This window comes from Saccopteryx leptura, chromosome 4 (genome assembly GCF_036850995.1).
Source record: "Saccopteryx leptura isolate mSacLep1 chromosome 4, mSacLep1_pri_phased_curated, whole genome shotgun sequence".
Lineage (NCBI taxonomy): Eukaryota > Metazoa > Chordata > Mammalia > Chiroptera > Emballonuridae > Saccopteryx > Saccopteryx leptura.
In genome coordinates this window covers 191,295,518-191,321,229 of record NC_089506.1, presented here as the reverse complement: position 1 = coordinate 191,321,229, position 25,712 = coordinate 191,295,518, and the positions used below count along the sequence as shown (strand labels likewise).

Sequence of the window (25,712 nt, the reverse complement as noted above, 5' to 3'; positions counted from 1 at the left end):
CTCTTTCTTGACGTCATTGTTTCCTAGGGATTTCAAATTGATAATAGTTAAATACCAATATATATATATATATATATATATATGCTCTCTGCCCCTCCATATAGGTCCCATGCTCTCTGCCCTTCATGTAGGTCCAGGCCTCTGCCTCCCATGTAGGTCCAGGTTTCTGCCCACAATGTAGGTCCATGCCCTCTGCCCCCCCCATGTAGGTCCATGCCCTCTGCCCCCCATGTAGGTCCAGGTCTCTGCCCTCATGTAGATCCAGGTCTCTGCCTCCCATGTAGGTCCATGCCCTCTGCCCCTCATGTAGGTCCATGCCCTCTGCCCCCTATGTAGGTCCATGCCCTCTGTCCCCATATAGGTCCAGATCTCTGCCCCCCCATGTAGATCTAGGTCTCTGCCCCTCATGTAGGTCCAGTTCTCTGCCTCCCATGTAGGTCCAGGTCTCTGCCTCCCATGTAGGTCCAGGTCTCTGCCCCCCATGTAGATCCAGGTCTCTGCCTCCCATGTAGGTTCAGGTCTCTGCCCACAATGTAGGTCCATTTTTAAAATCCAATTAAAAAATAAATAAAAAATATACTTACCTAGTGCGCTAGCCGCTGCCGCGCTGTGGACCCCGCGCCTCGGTCTTCAGTCTGTCAGGCCTAGATACGCACGTCGTGCGCTACAACGTCGCGACGTGATCATCTAGGTAGGACAGTGAGCGCCGAGCGCAATACAGGAAAGAGAATTCCTGTATAGCAGCGGGCACATTATTTCAATTGTAAGCGCTCAGGCGCTTACAATTGAAATGAATCAGGGAACTAGCTGAATCCCCGTAAGTGCAACGGGGCCGTAGTTTGGGGACCCCTGCTCTAATACAAAGTCACTTATCTGAAGCATGATGGGATTGCACCACCCCACATCAAAAAGGGTGGCAAAGGCTTAGTCCTAAACCAAGCCCCAGGCTACAAGGATCTTGCCTGCCCACAGCCCCCTCCCCCCCAACACACATTAATATCACCTGGGTGACAGGCTTCCACGTGGGCAGCGCCATCTTTAACAAGTGAGCATAATATATTTTATCTGCCCAACACAATGTTCTACCTTAAACAGCTGGCTGTTCTCTGGCGAAAGCGCTTTTCAAATTTGAAATGCTAAAATATATTTTGATTATTAATATGTTATATTACATTCCTAACTTCAGTGTCTTCAGACTCCCTCTCTAATCTCACGCTCCTGCCTCACCAACCCAGCCAACGAAGGCTGACGGTACTCTTGGCTAAATCCAAGCCATGGCGCAGGTGTCTGGGCCCCCACCTGTTCCTCAGCAGCGGGAAGGCCTTAGTTCTAATTAAGTCTTTGCCATTTAACTGAATTACTCAGGGACCTCCCCAGATCTCAATTTCCTCATCCATGTAACAGGAATAAAGAGAGGGAGGTGTGTGTGTGTGTAATAGAGAAAAAGGGGAAGAGAAAGGGGGAAAGGGAGAAAGAGCGTGCGCGCTCTGTAAATCACAAGGGACGAGAGTCATTAGGTCTCTAAGGCGGAGATGCCGATATCCAAATCCGAGCATCAAAGCAGCACCACATCAAAGCCCGGCTGAGCCACAAGTCCGCTCAGACAGAGGGCCGAGCAGTGCTTCCCGCTGCGGGCGCGCGGGGAAAGCTGGTCCGCGCGACCGGATTGGGCAGTTTGGTGCAGGCGGGGCCTGGGGAGGCGGGGCTTCCGGCACTCTCCGCCGCTGTTGCCAAGGGAGACAGCCGCCTGGAGGCGGAAGGAGCCCCCAAGTGGTTGGTGTCCGCTAGGCACCGCTGCTGTGGCGGCCATGGCGGCTTCGGAATCCAGGTGTCGGAACTGGCTTTTGTGTCCCGAAGTGCCACCCGCCACCTTCTTCACCGCGCTGCTCTCGCTAGTGGTGTCCGGACCCCGCCTTTTCCTGCTGCAGCAGCCCCTGCCGCCCTCCGGCCTCTCGCTGAGGTCCGATTGTCTGCGCAATTGGCAAGGTGAGCAGGGCGGGGCCGGGCCCCGGGTGTCAGACCATTTCCTCCGACCTCGCCAGGCCCTGAACTTTGGCTTCCTAGTACCACGCCATTAGACCTTACCTTTAGCTACTCGGTACGCATCATCATTCTCTCCGCCCCGGAGTACCAGCCCGGTATTCTACTTCTTTGTCTTTCCAGAGTCCCATTTTCGTTATCACTATGACCTTTTCCTAACCTGCCGCCACGGGACTGATCAAGGCCCCCACATACATTCGCTAGCAAACAGGCTTCATTCACCCATGCTCACTCTCTGAGGAGAAGGATTATTTCCTTCCTATCCCCGTCTCTTGTCATACACACGACTGCTTTAGGTCCTAACTCCCACTGAAATTATTTTTCTCGCCTTCAGCAAGGCACTAGAGCTTTATCTGTGGCTACCCCCTTTAAGCGTTCTGGACTCTTGAGGTTTAGGATTTCTTCTGCATCTTCGTTTGTATCTTTATTCTGACTCAGATTCCCAACTCATGGAGACGGTCATCTTGTGCTTTGGGAGAGGTGTTTTCTTTGGGGCAAAAAAATTTTGCAGACCGATTAAGTATAAACATCTCGTAAAATTCCATTATCTTCTAGAGTGGAAAATGGGAAATTTATGTGAACTCTTGCCGTTTTGCAAAGCACACTCTAATCCTCTCGATAATCCCATGACATAGGCTTTATTGTTGCCCATTATTTAAACTAAGGCTTAATGCAGAGAAGCACAGAGCTATTAAGTCATACAGTTAAGACAGAACCCAGGAAAAAAGATTTTTTTTATTGTATGATGTTTTGGAACTGGAGCTTTGGGGAATATAGCCCCCAAATTATACAGAGTTGCTTCTAGAATATTCACTATACAGTACTTGGAGACTGCCTGCTTCCCTGCTCAAATCTAAAACTTTCCCTCACCCAATCAGGACACAGAGCATGTCATAGGTGCAAAATGTCAGCCTAAACTGAGCTCCCCCTTTTTCTTTAATTTACAGCTTCTCTAAGTGTGGAGTTCATTAGCATGTGAGTATTAGACACATAAAAGACCTCGAAGGCCTCAAGTGTAATCTTGTTACTTCATTCATATTGAGGAAACTGAAGCCATGAGGGTCCATGATTTGACCAAACTCAGCCAGCCAGTGCAGATAGAGCCAAGATTCCACTCCAAGCCTTTCGGCACCGAAGTCCAATATTACTGCCACTTCACCAGTGCCCCTCCTTCAGTTTAATGTTTTGGCCTACAAGGACGTAAAAATATGTGAGAGATGACTAACTGCTTTTAGAAAAATAAAAGTGAAATTCTTCGCTGTCTTATTGCACATAAAATATCCCTCTACCTGTAGGATTGGGTAAGCATTTTCAAGGAAGACTTCTGAGTTTTATATCTATATGATTGGTGATCATTTTTATATCTTTTATATCTAGATTATAGTGATAATCTTTATAGGTGCAAAATAATTTATGGTCACTTTTTTCTTCCTCTGAACAGCCACTATGGAAGGAGAGGTCAGGATTACAGCCGAGGAGACTGGCACACAGAGTGTTAAGGGACACCCACTCAATCTACCTTGATGCTGTTACAATTAATTAACCCTCAAACTGCCTGGTGAGATAGGTCAGTATTAAAACCTAAAAAGGGGGCATAAAACACAAATTACAAATTTAAAGACCATCCCATGCTAAAAAGTGTTACTTTCTTTTTCCACATGGAAATCAGTCACTGATAAGACTAATTCCAGGTGTGGGAAAGAGCAGGGATTTAGACATTCATGCATCTGCTTTAAGTCTTGGGTTCATTGTTGCTTCCCACTGCTTATCTTAGCTGCTGATTTTCACTGGCGCTCAGTGTTCTGTTACAGGGGCCACTCCCCCTTTCTAGGTGGGTTGTAACCTGTCTTTCCCACCTTGGAGCAACCCACTGTCAGGCCTCTAACCCAGCTCCCTCTGCAGTTTACAGGCTGGTGACGTACATCTTTGTCTATGAGAATCCAATCTCCCTGCTCTGCGGTGCTATCATCATCTGGCGCTTCGGTGGCAATTTTGAGAGAACCGTGGGCACCGTCCGTCACTGCTTCTTCACCGTGATCTTCGCCCTTTTCTGCGCTATCATCTTCTTGTCATTTGAAGCTGTATCATCGCTGTCGAAGCTGGGGGAGGTGGAGGATGCCAGAGGTTTCACCCCAGTGGCTTTTGCCATGCTGGGAGTCAACGCTGTTCGCTCTCGGATGAAGAGGGCCCTGGTGTTTGGCATTGTTGTGCCCTCAATGCTGGTGCCGTGGCTCCTTCTGTGTGCGTCCTGGCTCATTCCCCAGACCTCCTTTCTCAGTAACGTCTGTGGACTTGGAATTGGGCTAGCGTGTATCCTTTCTCGAAGGGAATTGTAAAACAGTAATATCCCAAAGGGTGAATTAAGTTGAAGGGTTTGGGGGAGGGTTCACATAGGTAGAGCCACAGGGCTAGATGTAGGTAATCTAGGTTTTAGCTTCAGCCTTGAAAAACATGGCCTTGGGTGGGTAGCTTGCCTTTTGTAGGCCTGAATTTCCTTGTCTGGAAAATATCAACATAGCTATCTCTTCATGCCAGCTTAGTACTACCAGTTAGTAAAATATTCTGATTTGATATTTTTCTTATAAACTAAGGTGTAAATATCCATTTGACTAATTGTGTTAAGAATGTCCATAGGAAGATTGTGAATTACCCCTATACTAGAGATGTTCTATAAAAGGAACAGGGAATAGGTTTGTTTTTTATTTTTGTTTGGTTTAGTCTTTTTCTCAGAAAAGAACAAAACTTTTTTTTTTTTTTTTTTTGTATTTTTCCGAAGTTGGAAACGGGGAAGCAGTCAGACAGACTCCCGCATGCGCCTGACCGGGATCTACCCGCATGCCCACCAGGGGGCGATGCTCTGCCCATCTTGGGGCGTCATTCTGCCACAATCAGAGCCATCCTCAGCGCCGGGGCAAACTTTACTCCAGTGGAGCCTCGGCTGCAGAAGGGGAAGACAGAGACAGAGAGGAAGGAGAGGGGGAGGGGTGGAGAAGCAGATGGGCGCTTCTCCTGTGTGCCCTGGCCGGGAATCGAACCCGGGACTCCTGCACACCAGGCCAACGCTCTACCACTGAGCCAACCGGCCAGGGCCACAAAACTTTTTTTAATGATAAGCTGTTACCATTTGGATGGTTAACACTGAGATTAAACCTTACATCCCTTGTATAAATATTTTGGCAATTGGGGGGAATCTAAAATGTAAAATGGGTTACTTTTTTAAACAAAAGAATTGGTAGTGTTGAGGATATGTATCTTCCTGAAATCTCCTTTAATTTGTGGTTCAAGTAGCTATTAGGGTAGGTAGTATATAAATAAATATATATTGCTAACATAGCTCTTATTTTCTATTTTTAATTTAATTTTATTGATTTTAAACCTTTTTCCTAATATAAAAGTTTAAACCTAAATACTCCCCTATAAGCACTACTTTAGCTACATCCCACAAATTTTGATATATTGTGTTACTGTCACTCAGTTAAAAGTATTTTCTACTTTTCCTTGGTATTTCTTCTTTGACTTGTGTTATTTATAAGTGAGTTGCTTAATTTCTAAATATTTGGTGATTTTCCAGATTTCTTTTTGTTACTGATTTCTAATTTTATTTCATGAGGTCAGAGAACATCCTTTGTAGTATTACAATCCTTTTAAATCAGCCTGGCCCAGCATTTGGTATAACTTGGTGAAAGCTCTTTGAGTATGTGAAGAGAATGTGCATTCTGAAGTTGGATATAGTGTTTATATGTCAGTTAGGTCACGGTGTTGATATTGTTCAAGCCTTCTATATTCTTATACTTTCTCAATTTTTGAGAGGACTGTTGAACTCTCCAACTAAAATTGTGGATTTGACTGACTGCTGGTGGCACAGTGGACAGAATGTCGACCCCGGGACACTGAGATCCCAGGTATGAAACTGTGAGGTTGCCAGCTTGAGCATGGGATTGCTGGCTTGAACATGGGATCATCAGCATGATCCCAAGGTTGCTGGCTTGAGCCCAAAGGTTTCTGGCTTAAACCCAAAGTCACTGGCTTGAGCAAGGGGTCACTGGCTCAGCTTGAGCCCACCGGTCAAGGCATGTTTGAGAAATAGTCAATGAACAACAAAAGTGCCACAACTATGAGTTGATGCTTCTTATATCTGCCTCTTTCTGTCTCCCTTCTCTCTCTCAAAAATCAAATTGTGGATTTGTCTATTTTTTTCTTTTAGTTCTTGTAAATTTTTGCTTCAAATATTTTGAAACTATTATGCATACACATTTAGGGTTATTATGTCATCGTAATAAGTTTCCACTTTACCATTATGAAATTGACCCTCTTAAATTTTAAGCCCTGGTGAGATAGCTCAGTTGGTTAGAGCATCGTCTAGAAGCACAGAGGTTGCTGGTTGAATCCCTAGGCAGGACACATACAGGAACAGATCGATTAGTCTGTCTGTCTCTCTCTCCCTCTCCCTTCCTCACTCACTAAAATCAATAAAAAAATTTTTAAAAGTTAAACTTTGTTAATATTCTTTGCCCTAAAGTCTTTGTTGTCTGATACTAATATAGTTATTACAACTTTCTGCTTTTTTTAAATTGGGATTTACATGGTGTATATTTTTCTATCCTTATATGTATATATTTTAAGCTAGAATTTTTAAAAAATGTGTTTATCACTTTTAAAGAGAGGAAGTGAGAGAGGAAAAGAGAAACATCAATTTGTTCCACTTATTTGTACATTCATTGGTTGACTTGTATGTGCCGTGACTAGTGATCAAACCTGCAAACTTGGCATATTGGGACAACAGTAATCAACTGAGCTACCTGCCATCACTTCCATCCATACATTTTTAACGTCTTTATATTCAAAGCATTTTTTTGTAGATAGCATATAGTTGGTTCTCCAGTCTTTGCCTTTTTTTTTTTTTAAGATTTTATTTATTCATTATAGAGAGGGGAGAGAGAGAGAGAAGGGGGGAGGAGGAGCAGGAAGCATCAACTCCCATATGCGCCTTGACCAGGCCAGCCCAGGGTTTTGAACTGGCAACCTCAGCGTTTCCAGGTTGACGCTTTTATCCACTGCACCACCACAGGTCAGGCTAGTCTTTGCCTTTTAAGTGTCATGTTTAGCTCATTTATATTTAGTGTAATTATTAATACTGTTGGGATGAAGTCTACCTGTTGTTATACATTTTTTTAAAGTAAGAGATGGGGAGGCAGAGAGACAGACTCTTGCATGTATCCCGACTGGGATCCACCCAGCAAGCCCCCTACCTGGGGATGCTCTGCCCATCTGGGGCAGCTGCTACGTTGCTTGGCAAATGAGCTATTTTGGTGCCTGAGGCAAGGCCATAGTGCCATCTTCAGCGCCCCAGGCCAGCTTGCTCGAGTCATTTGAGCCATGGCTGCAGGAAGGGTAGAGAGAGAGAAGCGAGAGGGGGTGGGGTAAAAAAGCGGATGGTCACTTCTTCTATGTGCCCTGACTGGGAATCAAACCTGGGACTTCCACACCAGTCCAATGCTCTACCACTGAGCCAACGAGCCAGGGCCATTGTTGTCATACATTTTACTTCATGTTATAAACCTCATAATACATTGCTTTTACTTTTAATTTAATGCTATTACTTTTGTTTTAAACATATTTTTAAATTATATATATATATATATATATTTTTTTTTTTTCATTTTTAGAGAGGAGAGGGAGAGACAGAGAGAGAAAGAGAGGAGAGACAGAGAGAGAAGGGGAGAGGAGCTGGAAGCATCAACTTCCATATGTGCCTTGACCAGGCAAGCCCAGGTTTTCAAACCGGCGACCTCAGCATTTCCAGATCGACGCTTTATCCACTGCGCCACCACAGGTCAGGCTATATTTTTAAATTATAAAAGCAACATTTACTCATATATTTACCATTTCTAATTCTCATCATTCTTTTGTGTAGATCTGAATTTCCATCTGGTATCATTTTCCTTTAGCCTGGAGAACTTCTTTTAACATTTCTTGTAGAGTGGATATGCTGGTAAAAAAATTCTCGCAGCTTGCCTGACCAGGCGGTGGCTCAGTGGATAGAGCATCAGACTGGGATGCCGAGAACCCAGGTTCAAGACCCCGAGGTTGCCAGCTTGAGCTCAGGCTCATCTGGTTTGAGCAAAGCTTACCAGCTTGGACCCAAGGTCACTGGCTCGAGCAAGGGGTTACTCAGTCTGCTGAAGGCCCACAGTCAAGGCACATATGAGAGAGCAATCAATGAACAACTAAGGCATTGCAATGTGCAACAAAAAACTAATGATTGATGCTTCTCATCTCTCCGTTCCTATCTGTCTGTCCCTCTCTCTGACTCTGTCTCTGTAAAGAAAAAAAATTCTCTCAGCTTTTGCTTATCTACAAATGTTTTATTTCACTAAATATAGGATTTTAGCCTTATCTGATCTTTCACTTTTAAAGATGTCATTGGCTTACTTCTGGTTTGTACTGTTTCTGATGAGAAATCAACAATCATTTTTATTGTTTTCCTGTGTAATTATATGTTTTTCTTTGGCTCCTTCCACAATTTTTTCTTTATCATTAGTTTTTAGATATATATCATGTGCCTTGGAGTTTTTTCTTTGTGTTAACCTTGCTTTGAGTCATTAATCTTGGAAATGTGAGTTTAGAGTTTCATCACACCTAAAAAGAATATATAGGCCCTGGCCGGTTGGCTCAGCGGTAGTTTGTCAGCCTGGCATGTGGAAGTCCCTGGTTTGATTCCCTGCCAGGGCACACAGAAGTGCCCATCTGCTTCTCCACCCTTCCCCCTCTCCTTTCCCTCTATCTCTGTCTTCCCCTCCCACAGCCAAGGCTCCATTGGAGCAAAGTTGGCCCAGGCGCTGAGGATGGCTTCATGGCCTCTGCCTCAGGTGCTAGAATGGCTCTGATTGCAGCAGAGCAATGCCCCAGATGGGCAAGGGCATTGCCCCCTGGTGGGCATGCTGGATGGGTCCCAGTCAGGTGCATGTGGGAGTCTGTTTGCTTCCTCCCTGCTTCTCACTTGAGAAAAATAAGAAAAAATTTTTAAAAATTAAAAGAATATTTTTCCAAGTATTTTTTTTTCTATCCTTCTTTCTCCTCTTTTAGGTGCCAGTTAGACTACTTGATTGTTCACTAGGTCCTTGAAGCCCTATTTATTTATTTTTTTATATTTTTGCCCTTTTTTCCCTTTACATTTCAGTTTGGATAGTTTCTATCACACTGCCTTGAAGTTCAATGATCTTTTCTTCTGTAAGGTCTTCTGCTGTTAAACCCATCCAGTTAGTTTTTTGTTGTGTTTTATATTTAAGCTCAAGAGATCCATTCAGTTTTTACTGAATAGTTTTTATTTCTGTATTGAGATTATTTATCTTTTCATTATATTTATGTTTTGTGTAAGCGTGTATACTTACAGGTTTGTAAAAGTTGTTTAAAAGTACTTGTCTGTTAATACCATCATCTCTGTCATTTCTGGATCTATTTTTTTTTTTACTGATTTTCTTCCTGATTATGGACCCCATTTTCTTGCTTCTTTACTTGTTTTGTAATTTTTTATTTTATGCTATAGATTATGGATGTTACATTGTTGAGAGCTGAATTTTGTTTTTTTTCCTTTAAAATGTTGATATGTTTCCTGCTAGGTAGTTAATTTACTTGTTAAGGCATTGGCTTTTTGGTGGTCTCTTCTGAATGCCCTGGGTGTTCAGTGAGTTTGAGCATGTCCCTGTCTGTGTGAGCTTCAAAAGTTGTTAAGTTTATAGTTGTTTCCTCAGTAGCTGTTCTTTGCCTGGCTTGAGGAGTCTTGGCCTCTGTATGTGCAGCTAAAAACTCAGGGAATTGCTCTGCATATTTCTGGAGGTCCTTCTATGAGCAGCTCCCTTCTCTCTGTTACTCCGACCTATAAATCCTAGGCACATTTTCCTCTCTGAACTCTGTCTCTGCAACTTAGCAAAAAATCCTGTCTTATGCCTGATTTCCCCTTCCTATGCTGTAGTTTGGAAAGTGCCTACAGGCAGAAAGCCAGCTTGATTTTGTGGCTCATTCATTTATTTCACTTTTCTTAGGTATTACAGCCTGGCAGTGTTTATTGCCACAATTGTATAAAATAATATATCCTGTTTTATAGTTATTTTTGGTGGAGGGCTATTCTAGTATTACTATATCAGAGTAAGAAGCAGAGCATGCATTTCCACTTCTTGAGATCATTCTGAAGTCATCAACCATGACAATTTTTTTTTTTTTTGTATTTTTCTGAAGCTGGAAACAGGGAGAGACAGTCAGACAGACTCCCGCATGTGCCCGACCAGTATCCACCCGGCACGCCCACCAGGGGGCGATGCTCTGCCCCTCCGGGGCATCGCTCTGCCACGACCAGAGCCACTCTAGCACCTGAGGCAGAGGCCAAGGAGCCATCCCCAGCGCCTGGGCCATCTTTGCTCCAATGGAGCCTCGCTGCGGGAGGGGAAGAGAGAGACAGAGAGGAAGGAGAGGGGGAGGGGTGGAGAGGCAGATGGGTGCCTCTTCTGTGTGCCCTGGCCGGGAATCGAACCCGGGACCTCTGCACGCCAGGCCGACGCTCTACCACTGAGCCAACCGGCCAGGGCCAACCATGACAATTTTTGACTTCCTTATATAATTGGTTGTCACCAGGAATCAATATTTGGAAATAGACTGTCCTTCCTGAAATAATTTAGAAATATACAGGTGCATTTTTTGGTTATCACAGTGACTAGCTGCTACTGCCATTTAATATCTGATGGCCAGGGATGCTAAATGTCCTGTAATGAGTGAAATGGCCCAAGCCCAGCAAAGAATTGTCTTGCTGAAAATGCCAGTAGCATTCAAATTAAGAACACTGCCTAAAGGAGCAACTTTATTTTGATGCATCTGTGGAGCAGTTTTCTCTCTACCACTACCCCTCTTCTAGCTATCGGTACTCACAATTTAGGGTTCATCGTACACATTACTTCCATAGAGAAAACCTTCTGTGATCTCTCTAGACCAGTTTAGGGTACCCAATAGGGTCTTCCATAAGTCAGCTTTTGCTTATCACCACTTATTCCAAAAATTACTTATTCCTTGCCTGGCACTTATCACTTAGTTCTTGGTATATGTTAGAGGTTCAGTAAATATTTGTTGAAAGTATGGATGGATGTATGGATGGGTGATGCCTAAACCTTTGACCTAGGCAGTGGTGGGCTGACAGGTCAGACGACCAGAGTGTGATCACATCCCTGGCGGTAGTGACAGTGCGGGGGAAGTGTTGCCAAAGAGGCCCACATGAAACACATTTGGTCATACTGAGGCAAGGTGCCTTCTTTTTGGGACAAAGTACAGGAAGATATCAGTCCCCTCCATAAGATACTAGGACAGCCTCCTGCCTCATCCCACTACAAGGACAGAGGTGTGTGCTGGCTTATGACCGATTGAAGGGGTTAGAGGGGCTCAAGATAGGGAGGGTTGGCATAGGGGAAGATGAAGTGTTAGCACTTATCTGCCCTCTCCTTTTGCTGGGTCCTGTTACCTCTGAGGTATGGGCATGGAACTCAATTCTTGCTTTCCCCTGAGCTTGAAATCCCAGTCAGATTTTATGGTGGAAAAACACTAATGCCCCTGTATAATAAATGTGGGAACTTGTATTCTCCGGGGAGTGTTCAGCCCTTCGGTCTTTAGCTGCCTCCAGTTTTACTTAATGTGCCAACCTCAGATGGCCTCACATACTGCTATTCCCTCGACCTCCCAGAGCGAGTAGCCATGAAGCTCGACCAGAAGATCCCTTTCAGCCTTATGAGGAGGATTCCAATATTCAAGTACATCTCAGGTTCTTCAGCTGAAAGAAGGGCAGCCCAGAGCCGGAAGTAAGTTACAGAACTCTTAAATCTTATTCTTAAAGCAGTTCCAGGTGTGACTGGTTCACTGTCATGGGAAAAGAAGAATAGCCCTGGGCCCAGAAAATCTATGCACAGATGTCTTCTGAGCACTCTAGATTCTGCCCAACTGCATCTAAAGTAGGGAGCGAGCAGTAATGGGAAGGGGAAGGCATTGGAGGCACTGTGACTTGTGGCAGACTGCGGGAGGGAGTGGCCCTATCTAGTGTTATTACCAGCCCTTAGCACAGAGAAGCACTCTGCAGGTTGGATTGGGTCTAGCGTGGCTCAGAGGTAAGAAGCAGAGACCATCCATACAGTTGACCCTGACTTTGGAGGTCACACAACCCAAGACCCGAAAGGTAGGGTTTTCTTGGCCACCAAGCAATAGAAGGTGAGGTTTACTGTTTTCTAGTCCGGGCTCATTAACTCTCAATGAGAAGTGTTAGGCAAGCTGTCGAGCTCGTGTAGCTTCATTCCTTCCTTTTAGAGAGGAGGCCCAAAGAAGACAAGAGCCTTTCTCCATGTTACACAGGCAGGAGGCTCAGTCTAGACTAGGGTCTCCTGCCTCCAGGGCTTTCTCACTCTCCACAGGGCCACACCACTGGCCTCTTGTCCTTTTCTGGTTTCTGTCCATGCTGAGACTTCACACTGTTAGAGGTTTTCTTTCCTTCAATAGTTCCTCCTAAAGGAAGGAATCACTGTCAAGTCAGGATGTCAGTGGCCTTTTTTTGCCTTCATCCATCTGTGGAGTAAATTTTGCCCTCCATGGCTGGCCAGATACAGGGTTTGGGTTAAATTGGAAGCTGCTCATATTTCAGGAAGTGAATTTTCTTGGCATTCATCAGCTCAAGGCCCTTTGACCATTTTATTTATTTATTTATTTATTTTTGTATTTTTCTGAAGCTGGAAATGGGGAGGCAGTCAGACAGACTCCCTCATGCACCCAACCGGGATCCACCTGGCACGCCCACCAGGGGGCAATGCTCTGCCCAGCCGGGGCGTCACTCTGTCGTGACTAGAGCCACTCTAGCGCCTGGGGCAGAGGCCAAGGAGCCATCCCCAGCGCCCGGGCCATCTTTGCTCCAGTGGAGCCTTGGCTGTGGGAGGGGAAGAGAGAGACAGAGAGGAAGGAGAGGGGGAGGGGTGGAGAAGCAGATGGGCACCTCTCCTGTGTGCCCTGGCCGGGAATCAAACCCGGGACCTCCACACGCCAGGCCAACGCTCTACCACCTTGCCAACCGGCCAGGGCCCCTTTGACCATTTTAAAGGCACATTTGGGGGGGGGTCGGGCTGCAAAAAACCAACGCACATTCACCTACTTCAGGCAAGTAATTCCTGGGGTCTGAATGTATGGCAGACTGTTTAATATAAAATGAAGTGAACTGTAGCTTTTTAACTTCTAATTGTTTTCATGGAATCTAGAGAGGACTAAGGGTCCTCAAGTGCAGCATCCCACTCTAAAGGAGTCCCCTCTAAAACAGCTAGTAGGTGGGGTGGGGGAGGGGCACAAAGAAAACTAGATAGAGGGTGACGGAGGACAATCTGACTTTGGGTGATGGGTATGCAACAGAATTGAATGACAAGATAACCTGGACATGTTTTCTTTGAATATATGTACTCTGATTTATTGATGTCACCACATTAAAATAAAAATTTATTTATAAAGACAAACAAAAAAAAAAACAGCTAGTAGGTGGCGCTCTTCCTCCTGGAAGCATGCCCTCCCCTCCCTTTTCCCCCTTCCCCTCTCTTTCCCATCCCCCAGTTTATTGCCTTTACCCTTCTCTCTCCTAAGCTCAAAGGGCCCTTCCTTAGCCTCTGTAACTTGTTTCCTGAGCCCATTTCTTCTACTTCTATGACTTTCTAAATAAACTTCCTCTTGTATAAAATAAAATAATAAAACAGCTGGTAGCAGTCATGGTCACCCAGCCTTAACTTTACATTCCTGGTGGCTAGAAGCTCTCTCTAGGGCAGCCCTCATAAGAAAGTTCTCCTACGCTGATCTGCAGTCACCTCTCTGTAACTGTGACTCATTGGTGCCAGGTGTGAACCTGCTTCACCATGACATGCAGAGCTGGGTGGGGACATGGTAACTTTTTCAATTCCTTCCATGTTCCTCATGGTATTTGGTCTCTCATTATCCTGACCTCCCATAGTCACGCAGAAGAGAACATGGTGTCAGATGGCCTGACAGTGACCCATGGGCAATATTGTAGCATGTGTGTTTGGGCAGTTGCCATGACTGGACAGATTTGTCTCCCTGGAGGGTCTTGTCAAGCTTCTGGTGCCAGAACTTCTACATTTTAAAATATCGCAGAAGTTAGGCCCTGGCCGGTTGGCTCAGTGGTAGAGCGTCGGCCTGGCGTGCAGGAGTCCTGGGTTCGATTCCCAGCCAGGGCACACAGGAGAAGCGCCCATCTGCTTCTCCACCCCTCCCCCTCTCCTTCCTTTCTGTCTCTCTCTTCCCCTCCCGCAGCCAAGGCTCCATTGGAGCAAAGATGGCCCGGGCGCTGAGGATGGCTCTGTGGCCTCTGCCTCAGGCGCTAGAATGGCTCTGGATGCAACAGAGCGACGTCCCAGATGGGCAGAGCATCACCCCTGGTGGGCATGCCGGGTGGATCCCGGTCGGGCGCATGCGGGAGTCTGTCTGACTGCTTCCCCGTTTCCAACTTCAGAAAAATACACAAAAAAAATCACAGAAGTGCTGTTAAGTATCCCATGTCTGTACATATTTGTACATTTGATTTGTAAGGTCAGCTTTTAATCAAAGTGTATACAGGTAGTGGTGTTAGCATTAGTTTTCCATATTTGGAACTTTGCACAAAAGTTCAGAGGATGAAACCCATAGATTGTGTCTCCCTTCACGGTCCCAGCTACATGTGTCTGTGTTGGGGTCTTTAACCTCAGCACAGATAGCTGCTCCCCACATCTGTCACTTTGGTTTCTGCCAGCCAGGACTTTGAGCTGCAATTGTTTGTTCCTAAAGTCACAGAAAATCCCACAGCAGACAAAGCCCCATGTCACTCCATTAGAACCTTCCCACCCTCCTTCCCACAGGGATGGATTCATTCTCTGGGTATAATTGCTGAGCCAGCCACTGACTACTGTGGTCTGGTCCCCATCTCTCCATTTGGTTTGCAAGCTGCTGTGAGTAGGTTATACTCAGGTGGTCTGAGTCACAAGCCCAATATCCCTACCTCCTGCTGGCTTGCTACACCACCACAAGTAGGCTCTTCTCCCTTTGGGAATGCTTTCTGTTTGGTTGAGTTTAACCTTCCAAGCCGGTTACAGGAGATGTCCAAAGCATGTTGATTATAATATTAAGCAGTACAGCGACTCTAGGCTTTTCTTACGTGGAATGACAGCTAGGGGTGCTCTGTGCCTTGGCATTCCTAGCTGAAAGACCATTTTCTCTCTTGTTCCATTCCAGGCTGACCCCTGTGCCCGGCTCCTACCCCACACAGAGCGGCCACCCTCACCTGTCCCCAAGCCACCCTGTTGCCCAGGTGCAGCACACCGGTGACCAGAAGCTAGCCTCCCGGCCAGCCTGTGCTCCTGGACACATGCCCAGCCTGCCTCCCTACCAGCCCGCCTCCGGCCTGTGTTACGTGCAGAATCATTTTGGCACAACCCCTAACTCCTCTGGTGTCTGCCCAGGTTCTGCAGGGACCTCCTTAGGGGTCCAGCCGCCTACTCCCCTCAATTGCCCTGGCATTGTGTCTTCTGGGATCCTGACCACCCCAGTGACTGCAGGTTCCAAGGAGGGCTCACGGGCCCCGATTCCATGATGGGAAATTTTTAGGGAAATTGTTCTACATCTCGGCCTTCTAAAGAAGGTCCTCTCTGAGTTATGGTTTTCTTGACAAAATATTATTTATTGAACACCTCTATGTGCCAGGCTCTGTGTTGAGTACTTTGATATATATCCTTATTTCATCCTTATTACGACTCTTTTAAGTACACTTTATTGTCCCTAGTTTATAGCTGAAGAACTATGAAGACTGTTTACATGGAGTTGTCTAGCTCTGTATCGGCACAGCTGGGCTTCTTGGCTCCAGGCCCAGGGATTCTCCCACCTGCTATCCTGCTTCCCAGAGAATACCTGGGAGAAGAGGGCCTTGGCTGTCAGTGGCTGCCAGGGGCTGGTTCCAGCTCTGCATCCCCTTCCTGTCACTGTGTGGTACTCTTGATTGTCCCGTGTCTGCGTCTGCCGTTCAGGAGCTCCCAGCGGTGTGCTCGGCAGTCCCCAGGCCTGTGCAGTGTTTCCCCCCTGCGGTGACCGCCCACTCCCCACCCCTTCAGATTACTGCCCTAGAAGCACCATTGTGAACCCCAGCAGCCTGCTGGTGGATCCATAGTGCTGATTATCTTTGTATAAAGAAACACCCTCTTGTCTAACCTGTGGTCTCTCTGTGGTCTGGCTGGGGAATATGGAGAGCAGGATTTGGGCTGGGGTGATGTACAGTGTGATGGTGAAGAGGAGAGATAGCAGGGGTCAGACAAAGGCCTCCATCCAGTGAGAGTCTGACGTGGGAAGTGAGTTGAAAAGGTGCCAGAAGGGCTGGAGAGCAAACAAGAAGGTCTGGCAGCTGTGAAACTGGCACCACAGGAAGCCATATGGCTCCTAGGGAGGGGACCTGGCAGCAGCGACATCTGAAGCAAGAGTGGTGGAGAAGAGCCTTTGCTTTACTGCCTGTCATCTGTTTTGTTTTTTTTTATTACTGATTTTAAAAGGGGAGAGAGAAGAGAGGAACATTAAATTATAGTTCCATGCATTTATGCATTCATTGGTTGATTCTTGTGTGTGCCCTGACGGGATCAAACCCACAACCAGGGTGTATTGGAGTGATGCTCTAACCAACTGAGCTACCCAGCCAGGGCTCTTCCTGTTTAACACCAGGGTCTCCCATGGGCCAGATTAAGCAGGAACCTTTTTGGCAAGTGAGCCCAGGAAATGTAGTCTGGGGTGGATGGTGGTTCCTCTGATGCAGGACAGGACAAGAATAGGAGCCAACAGGCACATGACCAGCCTGAGGAGAGCTCGTGGCTTCTCGTAAGCCACCAGTGGGCTCACATTGAGAAAGCGGGCTAAGTTGCAGCTATTTTTATGGATATCACAAGACATGACATTTGTTCATTCCAGGAGCTGGATGGCCTACTCTGGGCTGGCTCTTAGATCGATTCTGGCTATTAGAGGTGGATAAGACACCTACAAATCCACCCAGCCCAGAGGAGGGCAGGCAGTGACAGGTACCTGGGTGGCCTGCACCAGACGAGGGGGAAGGCGATGAAGCTGAGAGGGTGGCTCCCCTGCTCAGTTGTGGAGGAACACTGCCAGCCAAGGAGTTGGGTGTGTTGACTATAGCTAGGATCTGTCTGCAGTCACAGAGCAGGTCTGTCTGGCAGGGCCTGGCCTGGGGACTGTCTCCAACCATACCTGGCACCTTTCCCATAGTGACACTTTGTGAACACAGGCTGCTGTTTGTCCCTTAGACGTTTTCCCTCCAGTCTCAATCCTGTACCCAGAAATGAGAGGGCCACCTGCTCCCAGTGTGGCAGGGTGACGCCTTTCGTATCTAGCCTTCCTTCATGGACTGTGCCACAGAGCTGTGAAAGCCATGGGCCTTGAGATGACCTGGCTGGGGGGCCCTTTCACAGGTCCCTGAATAGCAGACCTGTGAGGGTCCTCAAAGGTCATTTAGTCCAGCCATCTTTTCTGCCCCTGGTTTTACTAATGGAGTTCTAAGAAGCCAAGGTGGGGTTGGCAGAGCAGCCAGCAACAGCCCCTGACTTGGGCCCTTACACAACTGCTGCTTTGAGACTGGTTCTTAGTCTGTTTGTTCTTCTGGACTTCCGTTGGTCTGGCCACAGCTCACAGCAGGAAGCCTGGACCGAGGTCAGAGGGGGCCGTTTCTTTCCTGGTATACATTTTAGAGGACCTAGAAGGAATCCAAAGCCCCGCCCCCATTTTCCCATTGAATCATCCACTAGTGTGTCCCATGTCTGAAATCAGCGTCTGCCAGTCCTCAGGCTGGGACTAGAGACTGGTGAAGTACAACCCACTCTGACAGGTGAGGGCAGAGAAGCCCCAGCATGAGCCTGAAGCTCAATAAATAGTCGTTGAACATATGAAAGAACAGGTGCTCCCTGCCTTTGGGGAGCTCAGGCCAGGGGCTGGGGGACAGAATAGACAAAAAGAATTGTAATTCAGCAGCACTTTTCAGGTTCTCTGAAGCCCCCAGACCAACCTGGAGAATTGGAGAGCAGGGGGTCAGTCAGATACCAAGCATACACCCTCCATGGAGAGAGGGGGCTTTGGAGGGAGGGAAGGAGGATGGCACCAATCATGTCCTCTGGCTCTTAGGAGGCTGAAGAATGCAGCATATTCAGCCTAAAGGAAAGCCATCATTCCCTGCACTCCAAAAACTTATCCCCAAGCAAGGCAGGACCCACTGCAGCCAGAGAAGCTTCCACACTTTGTCCAGTTTTTTTTCTTCATCAGCATCAGCAGGAGGCAGCAGAGACGCGGAATGGCAGTATGGCAGCCTCTACAAACCTTCCCTGGGACAGGCTGTGCTCCTCAACCCGGGGGGTACAGGAGGGAAGAAGCTGGCTCCTGTCCTGGAAAGTTCACTGATCAGATTTGTAGTTAAAACTACAGCGCCGGGGCTGTGAAAGGCATGTAACTGAGCAATTCTGATAGGTTTCATTCCTTCAAGCACCTGTTCGTTCATTCTTTCATTTAACGCTTTGTGAGCAACTACTGAGTTCCAGGCCTGTGCTAGGCTCTGGGGGCATGAAGATGGAGAAGAACCAGCCCTGCCTTGAATGCACTCATAAGTCATTAAGGGAGACATGCTAGGTGGAGTGAGACAGAGGAGCCCACCTCAGAGGATCAGAGAAGAGACTTCTGGAGGAGGAGAGGTAACCCGACAATTGAGGGACCAGGTAGACAGAGGGTGACAGTGTGAGGTAGAACAGGAAGGTGGGGTCCAGTAGGAGGGGCAGAGACTTGGAGCACAGAGGCTGAGAGGGCAGATAGGAAATTGATGGTTGTAGTAGCCCAAACTGGAAGTGGTGAGAACCTTGCCCTAGGCCCTGGAGTAGGGTTGGATAGACGGAAACGAAGCCTAGATAGAGCACAAAGTGACTTTCTGCGGTCACACAGAGAGTGTGGCTGAGCTGAGGGTGCACGCAACCTTCCCGCTTGAAGTTCAGCGCTCCTGTCCTGCCTGAATGTGCCTGCTTGTTCACAGTGAATGTGCTGGGGAGGTTCCAGAGTAGTGTTGGAGGCCGGACAATCCTATAGGATAAGGTTTCTTCACACATGGAATGGTGGGGGAGGGAGAGCTGACCATCAGAGTGGGTGCTGGACCCTTGGGCTCCTGAGACCTGTACAGGAGCCTCCCTGGCCTCCATCTCAGGATGCTTCCTGAGCTCTGATATCCATGCCTAGACAGTTGCTAGCTGTAAGAATGGCAACCCAACCTGGACCTGAAGCTTGGGCCCTAAGGGACCTCCATGCCATCTCCAGATCACTAGTCACCTGGGACCTTCTCCGTGGTTCTGTTTTGAACCTAGAGCCCTCCCCAAGGAAGGTCTCCAAAGGCTTGCCTGCCCAATTGTGCCCTTAAGCCATGGCCAGCTCACATCTTAAAGCTGCCAGCTTAATGGAACTCTTCCTCCTCGGAGCCTAGCCACAGCCCCCAGGCACCAACGGCCAGATAGGCTGCCCATTGAGGTGGATCTGGGACAGTTCTAGGCTTCCCAGTACCAGGGCAGTTGGAACATGCAGTACCCCCATCTCCCTCACACACACAACCTACACAGGCACATATAGGCACATCATTTTCAGCTCACAAATCTGGGATCTTACCCATACATTAAGTTTAAAAAGGTAGGTACTCACCCACAAAAATGTACATGTGTACTCTGTCTGGTTGGCTCAGTGGTAGAGCATCGACCCGTTGTGTGGATGTCCCAGGTTCAATTTCTGGTTAGGGCACACAGGAGAAGTGACTATCTGCTTCTCTACCCCTCCCCTTGCTTCTCTCTCTCCCGCTTCCCCTCCTGCAGCCATGGCTCAATTAGAGCAAGTTTGCCTTGGGTGCTGAGGATGGCTCCATGGCCTCTGCTTGAGGCACTTAGAAGGGCTCGGTTGCTGAGCAATGGAGTAACGCCCCAGATGGACAGAGCATCGCCCTCTAGTGGGCTTGCCAGGTGGATCCCAGTTGGAGCGCATGTGGGAGTCTGTCTCTCTGCCTCCCCTCCTCTCACTGAATAACAAAAATGTACATGTATGACCCAGAATAACTTCATTGAAACTACAGAGACACTTCTATCACCCAGGAAGTTATAAGGATTTCAAGAGCTCTGTATAAAAAACAGGTCAAAGACCAATATTAGAACAAGAGATATTCTTATCACTTAGGAAATTACCAAGGGTTTTAGGAGCCCTGTAAAGGAAGAGACCAATATCTATTTTCTATTATTTCCCAGATGATTAGATAAAAGTAATATATCAATGTAAAGTTTACTGAAACCAATAATTCTGAATTATGAAGAATTTCCTTTTTCTTAGGAAAGACACTCTGAAGTGTTTAAAATAAAAAGCTATGATGTATGCAACTTTAAAAATATATACATGTTTGTGGTTAACGCACACATCTACATGTATTCATAGCTATCCATGCACAAAATCATGCATAAGTTGATCTGCGCACAAGTACACATTGTAATACATGTGTATATACGTGTCATTTCACAAAGCAAAGCAAGCACTCAGGTGGGAACCACCTAACCCTCTCCTTGCTCCACCTTGCCCAACATGATCCTAGCCTACTTCCCCAAACTCATTCCCCACCAACCCCCTGCCTTTCCCTAAACACACCATGCTGCTGGAACTGTGTGGGATAACCAGACAGTGGGCAGGAAAGCCTCTGGAAATGCTCACTTTCAGGAGCAAGTGTGACCACCTGTGGTCCATGATGAACAGGGCAACAGGAAAGCCCTCTGAACCTGAACCTCCCATTCTCTTTGCCCATCACACCTGTATGGAATGGAACCGTCAGAAGGCCATTCCTATGAATTAGGCTCATCAACCATTGAGGGAACACTGGAAAAGATCCTGAGTCCAGCCCTCACACTACAAAGGGGAAGTTACTGGCTAAGGACGTACAGGAAGTCTGTGATGGAGCCAGCACAGAACCCAGGTCTCCTGACTTGTCTTTGCTGCACTGTTCTGGTCATTGGGTAGAGCAGTGAGCTGGTGGACAGCTAGAATCACCAGCAGATAGGGGTCTCATCTGGTCCAACTTGGGTGTGACTCCAGGAGCTCAGGCCCCAGTCCTCTTGAGCTATCCTGAGGCCCTCCTCCATCAGACTGCGGAGGAATGTGGCGTTGATGTGTGAGGACACTCCAAACCCTTCCAGGATAGCTGGGAACTCCGGGAGAGAAACCAGAAGCTTGGGTAAGAGCAGATGAGACCTCCTTCCCATCAGGCAGGGCCAGGTCCTCAAGGCAGGACACATAGGAACAGCCCCATCTGCAGCCTAGATCTCCCTGAGGAGAGGAGAGACAAAAGGACCCCCCTCCCAGAACTGGATGGATCTCCACCCCTCCTGCAATTCCAGCCCAACCTTTAGCTCCCCTTGCAGGCACCAGCCCCTCTCCACTCAGCCTCCTAAAGGGAAATTTTAGGGGACACTTTAAGGGCGCAGAAGAAAGGCTCTCCTCTACAAACCCAGACCCTGTTCCTTGCCCCAAGCAGGGACATACCCCCCTGTACCCTTGGCAGAGCCAGCCCACCCAGGAAGAAGCAGACCAGGGTGAGGAGAAAGCCAGCAGCAGCAGCAGCAGCAGGGTATCCCCACACAGCACCTGCACACAGCGGCCACAGCAGCAGCCCCATCGCCTGGGCCCCGGCCCCTCCCCAGGAGCCCACATTCCAGCCCCAACCCTGTCAGTGTAGCAGCCTCCTGGCCCAGCTTCAGGCAGCTCCAGGCCCTTCCAAGTCACTGTACCCTTTTGTCAGTGTCGTGGGTTGAACTGTGTCCCCCCTGAAAAATGTTAAAGTCCTAACTCTGGTACCTATGAATGTGACCCCATTTGGAAATAAGGTATTTACAGAGTAACTCAGTTTAAGATGAGGTCATACTGGATTAGGGCGGGTCCTAAATCCAACAACTAGTGTCTGTCTAAGGCCATGGGAAGACACAGGGAGACAGACATACCCAGGGAGAAGATGGCCACATGAAGACGGAAGCTGAGATTGAAGTGATGGGTCTACAAGCCAGTGACGGGTCTTTAGATTGCCAGAAAACACCAGAAGCTGGAAAGGGGAAGAGGAAGACTTCTTCTCCTTCTGAGGACTCCTCAGAGGAAGCATGACCTTGTTGATACTTTGATTTTGAACTTCTAGCCTAGAGAACTGTGAGAGAATAAAGTTCTATATGTTAGCCATCCAGTTTGTGGTACTCGTTACAGCAGCCCCGGGGAAACGAATACAGGCAATTTCAGCTTCCCAAATGGCCACAGAAGCACAAGGCCCTGCTGCTCAGAACTCCTGGGCGCTCTCCCCTGCCAGCCGCACCTACCACTCACCTCCTTCCCTCTGCTCTCCCACCCCCACCCCTCACCAGCTCTCCACTAGCAACCTGGTTGGCTTCACAGCATCCTGACCTCATTCCGTGGGAAGGAAAAGAGGAAGAGAAGTGGAAGAAAAGTGAAGTTTTGAACCTGAGTGACTGGAGTCCCTGCTGGAAATGAGGCTGAAAGAGGGAGGTGGTCTGCAGGCAGGCGTGTCAGGGTGGGTGTGGCGTTTAGGGCAGTTCCATTGTGCGCAGTCGGAGGTGGCCTGAGGCACTGGGGAGAACAGTGCCAGAACCAGACTGGAGAATCTACACAGGGACTTCCAGCCCTCACACCCGCCCCCAGGCCTGAGCGAGACAGACAGGAGAGCGGCAGAAGGGCCTCTCAGGGCCAGAAATGGCGGCTCTGAGGCCCAAAGGAGCTCAGATCAGAGGGCAGATGGAGACATCCAAGGCTCCAGCAACCTCTCTCTGGCTGAGAGCAAGTCACTTGGCTTCTCTGAGATGTAGGTCCTTGGCTGTAAAGAGGAAAAATTCTGCCAGCCCCACAGAGGGAGATTTTATATATATATATATATGAGGGGAAGGGTTAAAACCATGCTTCTGGCCCTGGCTGGGTAATTAATTCAGTTGATTTGAATGTCATGCTGGTACGCCAAGGTTGCAGGTGTGAGCCCCAGTCAGGGCACATCCAAGCATCACCAATGAATGCACAAATAAGCAAAACAACAAATCAGTCTGTCTCTCTCTCTAAAATCAGTAATAACATGCTTCTTTCTCATGTTTGACTTGGAGGTAGGCACATAGCCTCCCCCCTCCTCAAGCTTCTGTTCCCTCACCTACAGAGTAGAAAGAGTAATTCCTATCTTAATGGAGGTTGTCAACATGAGAGTCAAGGTCAGAGGCAGCACCTGGCCTGACCTGCACTCAAATAAACACAGCTTCTGTGGGTGTCGAAACACTTTATCAACTGCAGCAAATTGTACCAATTCACTTTGACCTCTGGGTATCTGACTACTGCCCTGTGAACTCCTTGAGGACAGCACAGTCTGGCCTGGACCCTTGTCCCAGAAGCCTGGCATTCACTTATACTCATTCACTGAATATCTACTGAACAGCTACTGTGTGCCAGGTGCTATTTTAATGCTGGGATGCATCAGTGAGCAAGGTGGCCAAATGCTGCCTTCAAAGAGCTTAACAAGCCTGACAGGGCGGTGGCGCAGTGGATAGAGCGTCGGGCTGGGATGCAGAAGACCCAGGTTCGAGACCCCGAGGTCACCAGCTTGAGCAAGGGCTCATCTGGTTTGAGAAAAAAAAAAAAGCTCACCAGCTTGAACCCAAGGTCGCTGGCTCGAGCAAGGGGTTACTCGGTCTGCTGTAGCCCCACAGTCAAGGCACATATGAGAAAGCAATCAATGGCCTGACCAGGTGGTGGCGCAGTGGATAGAGCATCTGACTGGGATGCCGAGGACCCAGGGTCGAGACCCCGAGGTTGCCAGCTTGAGCGCGGGCTCATCTGGTTTGAGCAAAAAGCTCACCAGCTTGGCTCGAGCCAGGGGTTACTCAGTCTGCTGAAGGCCCGTGGTCAAGGCACATATGAGAAAGCAATCAATGAACAAGGTGTCCCAATGCGCAATGAAAAACTAATGATTGATGCTTCTCATCTCTCTGTTCCTGTCTGTCTGTCCCTATCTATCCCTCTCTGTGTCTCTGTAAAAAAAAAATATATATATATATATATATATATAAATGTGTATATATATATATAAAAAGAAAGCAATCAATGGACAACTAAGGTGTCGCAACAAAAAAACTAATGATTGATGCTTCTCATCTCTCTCCGTTCCTGTCTGTCTGTCCCTGTCTATCCCTCTCTCTGACTCTCTGACTCTGTAAAAAAAAAAAAAAAGCTTAACAATATATGTGTATGTTGTGGGAGAGTAGGGGAGGGAAAGACAATTAGCAAACAGACAAATAAGTAGTAAGAAAAATATGAGCTAGCGTAGGCAAAGCTTTAAAACAGACCGATGAGAATAGAGAGTGGCGGCCTGAGATCAGGGAAGGCCTCCCTGAGGAGGTGAGTTTTCTGCTGAGACCTGAAAGAATCCAAGGAGCAGCCACAAGAGGATCAGAACAAAGAGCATTCCAGGAGGACAGAGGAACAAAAGCAGAGGGCCCACTGGGGACCGGGGATGGGGATGGCACGGGGTGTTGCACACAGTAGGTGCTCAGTCAATAGTTATTACCCTGGAAATCTGCATGTGGGCAGCTTGGCTGGGGAGGCCATACCCATGCTCAGGGCTTAGTGCTCTGGGCCCAGATGACCTGTCCACCCAGCCCACAGGGAACTCAGAGTCAAGGGCCATAGATCCTGGGAGCCTAAGCCCTGGCAATGTCCACCTCACGCCTCTGCTCACTCATTTATTCATTTATTCAGTTCTACATCAAATAGTTGCTGAGCACCTGCTGCATCTTGGGCCTTATTTCAGGGCCTGGGGACACAAAAAAACTACCAAGGCCTGGTTCCAGTGCCATTTGGTAAGATAGATGGAACCACAGTAATACCAGATCCAGGAGAGACATCTGCTCCCCCATTGCAGAACACAGAAAAGGGCACAGCCAGCCCGCAGGACCCAGGGGTGCTGTCCCGGAGAAGTTGATTCCTGAACCTGCCTGGAGGGCGGAGCAGCCCTCTGCAGAGTGGGCTGTAGAGAAGGGTGTTGCATGAGGCAAGAACAGCACATGCCAGACACCAGCGCTCAGCCTGGCCAGACCAGGAAGTGGAGTGTGGAAGGGTCCACAGGGCCAGTGCAGAGACATGGACATAGAGAGACCACACGGCCCAAGGTGGGAAAGGCCTTGAGGGTGGTAGAGACCGTGAGGTTTCCCTGCTCATTTTACTGTGCAGGGGTCTGAAGGGAGCTACACAAATTTGTCTAGTGACAGAGCCCAGGCCAAATCCTCCGTCTCCCCTGGAACTGCCCATGAACCCAGGACCCAGGGGTCTCGAGAAGGGTGGGCATTTAGGAATGAGCAGAGTGGCCCTTCCAGGTGCCCGAAATCTCTACCGCAGGGCAAGCTGGCTCTCTGTGGGTCACCAGGCCTGCCATGAGATGGATCAGCTTATGGCCAGGGGCATTCCTGTGGTTGGCAGAAAAGGAACCTAAAACCCTTGAGCCTTCTGTTGGTTCTTCATTGTTCTTCACTCCTAGGTGGGGTACCTCTTCTGTTAAC

The 25,712-nt window shown here is 47.9% G+C and overlaps 1 protein-coding gene across 2 annotated transcripts; it reads left to right on the top strand.

Annotated features, from left to right (window-relative positions):
• The first annotated feature begins 1,734 nt into the window (after positions 1 to 1,734).
• RHBDD2 (rhomboid domain containing 2) lies at positions 1,735 to 15,770 on the top strand. Of its 2 annotated transcripts, XM_066382363.1 has the most exons (4): positions 1,735 to 1,986; positions 3,943 to 4,350; positions 11,726 to 11,876; positions 15,319 to 15,770. In XM_066382363.1, the coding sequence occupies exons 1-4, from the start codon at positions 1,809 to 1,811 to the stop codon at positions 15,674 to 15,676; spliced, it is 1,095 nt and encodes a 364-aa protein (XP_066238460.1). In that variant the 5' UTR covers positions 1,735 to 1,808; the 3' UTR covers positions 15,677 to 15,770. The 2 variants fall into 2 exon arrangements, with proteins under 2 accessions (XP_066238460.1, XP_066238461.1); XM_066382364.1 differs by lacking the exon at positions 3,943 to 4,350 and having other exon boundaries at positions 11,762 to 11,876.
• The last annotated feature ends 9,942 nt before the right edge of the window (positions 15,771 to 25,712 follow it).

Bases quoted from the DNA above. Each gene is read 5' to 3' on its own strand.
- RHBDD2 (XM_066382363.1), top strand. From the start codon at position 1,809: ATGGCGGCTTCGGAATCCAGGTGTCGGAACTGGCTTTTGTGTCCCGAA. The intron at 1,987-3,942 runs GTGAGCAGGGCG...CTCCCTCTGCAG, and splicing joins TTGTCTGCGCAATTGGCAAG to TTTACAGGCTGGTGACGTAC. The intron at 4,351-11,725 runs GTATCCTTTCTC...TGCCAACCTCAG, and splicing joins ACTTGGAATTGGGCTAGCGT to ATGGCCTCACATACTGCTAT.